Genomic DNA, 6,990 nt, shown 5'->3' with positions numbered 1-6,990 from the left:
GCTCCGCTGCCCAACTCATGTCCAAAGCGAGATTCGCGCAGCGTGTAATTTTTTGACACGCCCATGCCACGCTGACGCTCGCAATGCCTGCCCATCTTTGGGCACCCTGGTCTGTAAGCACCCTTCCTACATGAGAAAATTTCTAAATCTTCTTCTCTCTCTCTCTCTCTCTCTCTCTCTCTCAATGAGATCTCTTGGGCCAACGATGTTATTTAGCGTAGAGATTCTCTCTCTCTCTCTCTCTCTCTCTCTCTCTCTCTCTCTCACACACACACACACACACACACTCGTCTTGACAATTTCACACCCGCAGCATCAATTGCTTGTGCTTTCTTTTGACTTAATGTAGGCCTATGCATTTGGCTATCCTAGGTATTTCTCTCCCCCTCCTTCCCCCATCTCTCTTTCTGCAGGCTTCCTCACCATTGCCATCCTCCTTGCGGTCTTGCATCCCCCCCCCTGCAATTTTGCACACATATCAATCGCGGCGCGTTGCCAACGACCCGCTTTGCAGGTCCTTCACACTGAATTGTTCCTCTTGACAAGCAGCACACCTGACATGAATTAACACAGAGTCATCTGTCTCACGCCCGCAGGCGCTCTTGAACATCTCGAAAGTAGTCTTCGTCTTATGGCATCGCTGACGCGGGGCATCTCTTTCAGAAGGCAAGGCTCATCAGGAAGCACATGGGCATACAATGAGGAGGGCATTTTAGTGAGGCAGAACAATGAAGGTTCTCAGGTCACCGGAGGCTCGCTTTCGCGGATACACAATTGGCAAGGCAGCACTTATCAGGCCCAGCCTGCGGCCAAGATGGGACCATCGCCCTCTTTGTCAATTTTGGAGAGAAGTAAAAGTGTGGGCTGTGCCCCAGCCAGGTTTCCTGCCAACTCTCCTCCTCCTGTTAAAGTCAGCAAGTCGCGTTTTATGAAATGGATCAAAAAGGCTTTTCATAAGCTCAAAAGCTAGAGAGAGAGAGAGAGAGAGAGAGCCATATCTGCATGCTGGCTCTTTCATTTGTGCAGTGTGAAGCCTTTGCTTATTTTGTGAAATGGCTTCTTGCCAGGCTCACTCAGTGTAAGAGTACATTGGTTAATTGCTTTTGTAATCTCTCTTTCTCTCTCTCTCTCTCTCTCTCTCTCTCTCACACACACACACACACATCCCTTTTCATAGAAGTAATATTAGTCTGTTTTGGAAATGTAATTCCAATATTCAAATTGCACATTTGTGGAGTCTACGATTGCTTCTTGTCGTTTGAGGTACAATCGACTCTCGAGCCTAGTACCTCATATGTGGGTTGTTACCATATACCGTCGGGGCATTTTTTCCCTCATTAGTACATCTTTTCTCTCGTGCATTGTATATACGCCCATCATTCTAGGGTTGCCTTATCTTTCCATTCTCACTAGGTTGCGTCCTCTCGAGCATAGTCTCTAGCGTCGCCAGCACACGCCTGCTCACCTTCTCCAATTTGGGTGAGCTTGGTGAGTGTCAACAGGTCGAAAAATCCTTCGGGCAGCTCAAAAGTTTCATTCGAGCTTGTTTGGCCTTTGTTTCTACTACATGTAACAACACTATGCATGCAATTTCGTCCTTTTTTGCAAAATTTTTTCCAATGCAATTTTTTGTAGAATAGGTCTCTTACAGTCTTTGGGTTGTGCTATACAGCACGTGCTGGCCCTACTTCGTTTACCTCTTTTCGGGCAGTTTTCACATCAGGTGCAGTCAATTACCATGGCTGCCAACAACACATACGTTTTCAAGATGTTTGTTGTTGAGCATAAATTGGATGAAGATAACTACCCAATGTGGGCTTACATGTTGTGCATGGCATTGATGTACATCCGCTTTCTGTGGATAAAGACTTTGTTGAGAATGTTGCAAATTTTGGTGGTAGGATTGTTGCTGCTAGATTTGTTTTGCCTACGGTTGAGCAATCTTGTTAAGGTGTTAGAGATGCACAGGCTCATGCATTAATTGCATTATCTGTGAAGCGTACTATTACTCCTCACATTCGCTCAGCTAAATCAGCAAAACAGGCTTGGGATATTCTAGATGGCCTTTATGCAAGTCACAATGAGGCTAAAATTGCATTGCTGCATAAAGAGTTGTAATCAAAGATTATGTATGAGAAAGATGACATGGACACTTTCCTTGCTGGTATCAAGGATATCAATGAGTAACTCATTTCTGTAGGTGAAGTCATTTTATCAGTGCACTTGTGCAGGCTGTTCTTGATGCATTGGGTAAATGTGGAGGAAGACCCAAATAAAAAAAATTAAATGTTAAATTTCCAACGTTGATATGGATGTGCATTCCGACAGCGATTGGGACGCATATACGGACATCTATAGCAGTGCCACCTGCAAAAACAGAGGCCGCGGGTTTTTCCTTAGTTTTTTTTTCACTTTTCGTTCCCCTCTCTTGCTCTCCTCCTCCTCACTTGCTGCAAATCTGGTGTTGCGGGACTTGTCAGGTTTGGGAAATCTGATCACACGCTCCCCTGTATCAACAAGGTAAGTTTCTTTTCGATATTTGTAGTAGATTTCTTCATTTTTGTGTGTGTGCGCGTAACATAATATGTGTGTGGTTTTTTTTTTTGCACGTTTGACAACATTTTTTCAAGTGCTTCTTGCTCAAATAGGTTGCATGTGAGTGCTCTATAATTCTCTTCTCTTGCACGTGCGCGCGTGCGCACACACACACACACATGATCACACACATGCACACAAATCTAAAAAAATGCATATTAATCTGCCTACAATCTAAACACACTATGTGCGTCCACACACACGTTTTCAAATGAGAAAAGTATTAATTATGTTATTTTAAATTTTTTATAAAAAATTATCATTCACAAAGAAAGATAATGAAACTTTATATTTAAAAAAAAAAGTCATTTTGATTTAATTCAATTTATAATTAGTTTTTTTAAATTTTATGTAAATTTATTTGGAAATTAATAAATTATGTTGTTGTTTAAAACTTTGACTTGCTTAGGACTAGTCGGTATTCAGGTCTCTTAAGGCTAGATGCTCAGAGTTAGCCGCCTCCTGCTAGCCGCTTAGGTACTCAACCGCTTAGCCGCGCCGATGAGGCCTATATGCTTTGTTATTTAGCCGCTTAGGGCTGATCGGTATTCGGACCACTTAGGGCTAGCTGCTTAGGCTAGTTAGTATTCAAGCCGCTTAGGGCTAGCCGCTTAGGGTTAGCCACCAAGGGTATGCCGCTTCGGGTAAGAGATGCTCGTTTCAATCTGTTTAGGGTAAGCGGTTGGGCTGTTTCAGACTTTGAGAAAAATTGATTGATAATTTTCATGAAAATAGAGCGAATTTCAAGGTTATGTTTTCTATGCTCCTCCTTGGTTTACAGCTTGAGTTGTATATGCATGCATGATGTCTTGTGGTTTTTACTCAGCTTACTTGACCTTGGCTGTTTTTATGACTTTCATTACTTGACCTTTGCTGCCTTTGTGGGTATTTTTGACATTTTATGAGACCCTATCTAGAGTTCCTCTTACATCGATTTACACGTAGCTTTAGACGAGTATATTGAGCCTATCCTAGTGTTGAGTAGTTCTATCCCAATTACCTCATTCCATAGCATGCCCAAGCTGCCCAGATGCTTGGAAAGAGTGCAAAGATGGTCATTGAGGTTGCAAATTCTTCATCTTCTCTCAACAGAAGCGCATTGTTCTTTCCCATAGATGAAAGCCCATTAACATTAGAATGGTAACCTAACAGGACATAAAAGTGTCCTTTCAGGGTTTTGGGAAAAAACTCCAAAACCATAGTATATCCACTCATTTTGAAAAATCCTTTCATGAGCTTATAGTTCAATAACTACTACATATGGAAAAAATGAGAAACTTGTAATTTTTCTCATCCCTTGGTCACTACAAGTCTCCAAAGTTGACTGCATATAAATAAGAGTGGGGATTTTTGTAGGACATGAGATAAAATGCCCCGTTAACTTCAATGGATTGGTGACCAAAACATATGGTTGCTTTTACCTCACTAATTTTGTTTTGGGCAAAAAAAAAAGGTACAAAAAAGTTGCATTTTTGCCATTATGCGGACCTATCATCAAAGTTTCTATAGTCACGCTCAATACTGATACTATATACATGTTTTCTTAGTTCCCTTTGGGCCTTTGGATTCAAAAGGAGCCATGGAGCATGTCAAAAGGATAATGGATCTCTTACAATTGGAACCTTGGGGGCAATGATAAAGTGCTAAATACAGCAAACATGAAAAAACTGGGTTTAGCATTATGACCTCTAGAAACCCATAGAAACTACTCAATATCTAGCCAAGTTTGTAGTCTATGATTAGATATGGTTACTACCTACAAAATACACACAATTGGCCTAAGAAACTAGCAATATTGAGAAAGTTATACTTGCTACTCTAAAATGTATCGTATTCTTCAGCAATCAAAAAACTCAACCATCATCATATACTATGCTATATAGCATATTAGGTCCCCCAAAACTCAAGGAAGATTAGCTTTATGTTATACATTACACTTACACAATCAAAATTGAATTTGGATATCAAGAAAGCCACCAAAAAAATCATAAAAGTGCTAATTTTGGCCAAAAAACAGGATTATGCAATTCTTGTAAATTGGTCATAACTTTCAATTTTAACACTTAGCTCTCCCTACAAGCATCAAAACATGTTTAGAACTATGAATGCCTAACCTCTAGCCATCTAAACCTCACAAACATGAAGTTTAGAGTGGTATAGTTGCCAACAATTGAAAAAAAGCCAAAAACAGGACCCGTTTTTTCACACAGTTTAGGCTCAAAAATGTTGTGCAAGAGTAAGGTTAATGGTGAGATCGATACTCCAAAAAAAATGCTAAGTTTTTTTCAGCTCATAAGGAAACTTTGTGGATATATAGCACCTAGAAATTCATTTTCATACTCTTCAAATAATTCAAGCAAAATGGTCACTTAACAGGACACAAAAGTGTCCAAGGACATAAAAGTGTCGTGTTACCATTCTAGTGTTAAGGCTGGTTTAGTGAGGTAGCCAAAGCAACATGCATTGCATGAAGTTCTTCATGGAGGTAGAAACTTTGAGCCTACAAACTCACAACATTTAGCATCAGCATCAGTTGCATTTTTGTATGTCAGAGATGCCCTTCAAACTTGTGTGGCTTTTGCAAACCCAGAACTTTGTGATTCTTTTACAAACAAAATTCAACTCCAGACTTCCAAAAAATTGAGGACTCAATTAGACTTGACTTTTGCTTATTGAGAACTGTATTCCACCTTTCCCTTTTGCATTTACAACCAAGGATTTTTTAAGCATGTGCTTCCCACACTGTCGGCGCTCTCGCAGGCTCCAAGCTGCCGAGTTCTCATTCGGCCTCGAACTTGCCGAGTTCCCATTTTGCCTTGCCATATCTCCCACGCCTTCAAATGACGCTCGCAAACTTGGCCAAAAAAATGCCTATTCCCTCTTGTTTTGCAAGTGACCCCAAATTCAATCCCCCATATCTCGTCGTCGCTTGAGATCCCGATTTGCAAACCAACCGCCCTCTTCACTAGCAATGCACTCGATCGCAACATCGTTAATTTATTTTTCTTCAAACATCAACCTTCGAGGTCGTTCAACACCACTTTCCTATTAGCTTCAATTGCATGCTCTTCAACCATGTCTTCTATCGTTGCATCATGCTCCACCAAAGTAGAGAGAAATTCTCCCTATATCGCATCATTTTGGTCTTCATCCATAGGCAAGGCCACCTCGTCCTTTTTGGAAAAATCTTGCACCCTGTTGCACCATCACATCACACTCTACTGCCACTTTGACTAGCACGGCCATTAGCGTAGTCCCACATACCATTATTACTTGCATACCTTCATTGGTAGCATGGACTCCTTCACTTGGTCTTCATCAAGCATACCGTCTTGCATATTACCTGCTCTTCACATTTACTTACCACATCTCCATGCATATGCAAAAAATCAAACTCTTCATACCTTGACTGGGACAACTCTGTTTCTCGACTCATATCTGCATCCATAGAGCTTCTATCACTTGGCACATCCACATCTTCTGTCTCAAGCTCGAGAATCTCCTCTAGCTTCATTGGTTTGCCCTCATAAACCGTACCCTCTGATCTCTAGCACTCTTCAAAGTAGATCGAACAACCATACCTTGATTCGGCAGGCAGCACATCTCTTGCCTTATTTGGAACCATCTTCACTTCTTCCACAATTGGAGCCACCCTCACTAGCATCCTCAACATGGAAACTGCTCTATCCCTTTGCAATTACAAAACCTTTGGTTCTTTTCGCACATGTACATCCCTTTGCACCACTTTTGGCTTTACTTCCACCACATCACACCGCTTTGGCACCACAGCATTTGGCAAACCATGCCTTGCCTGTCGCTTCTTCAGAATCTTCTCGGTCTGCCCTTTCGTTAGAGCCACCGCTTCTTCACATGACACCGGTCATCAACCTCCACTTTGTCTCTCACTTCTTCATGCAGGCAATCCAAAAACTTGATAAATATAAGAAAGCCGATATTTGCAGCAATAGCTATCTTGACCAGCTTTTGGCAAAGGGCTTCAAATTCCCATGTGAATGCTTGAAAATCCCCTTCCAGGGGAGTATCTATTTCATGAATTTAATGCATTTCTAGCTAGTCGTGGGATAAAACACCAATGTATAGTGCCTTATATGTCTCAACAAAATGGTGTTGCTGAGAGGAAAAATAGGTCACTTACAAAATTGGCACTATGTACAGTCAAAAGTCAAGCTCTACCCCATTCGTTTTGGCTCGAGGCCATCATGTGTGCCACTTATGTACTAAATAGGTGTCTTGCGAAAGCTTTACAGTCTATTACTCCATATGAAGAATGGCATGATAGAAAGCCTTCTCTTGAGCACATGCATGTTTTTGGCTGTTTCGTATATGCTTTGGTGCCACAAACACAACACAAAAAATATAGGATGATAAGGTTGT

General features: G+C 41.3%; 1 protein-coding gene across 1 annotated transcript; it reads left to right on the top strand.

Moving 5' to 3' along the window:
- Positions 1 to 246: 246 nt before the first annotated feature.
- On the top strand, positions 247 to 1,112 carry LOC147446265 (uncharacterized). Its single transcript, XM_086526203.1, has one exon. The coding sequence runs from the start codon at positions 632 to 634 to the stop codon at positions 968 to 970; it is 339 nt and encodes a 112-aa protein (XP_086382329.1). The 5' UTR covers positions 247 to 631; the 3' UTR covers positions 971 to 1,112.
- The last annotated feature ends 5,878 nt before the right edge of the window (positions 1,113 to 6,990 follow it).

This window comes from Adiantum capillus-veneris, chromosome 12 (genome assembly GCF_014529385.1).
Source record: "Adiantum capillus-veneris isolate H3 chromosome 12, ASM1452938v2, whole genome shotgun sequence".
NCBI classification, from domain to species: Eukaryota; Viridiplantae; Streptophyta; class Polypodiopsida; order Polypodiales; family Pteridaceae; genus Adiantum; species Adiantum capillus-veneris.
This window is presented reverse-complemented; position numbering and strand designations above follow the sequence as displayed.

Bases quoted from the DNA above. Each gene is read 5' to 3' on its own strand.
- LOC147446265 (XM_086526203.1), top strand. From the start codon at position 632: ATGGCATCGCTGACGCGGGGCATCTCTTTCAGAAGGCAAGGCTCATCA.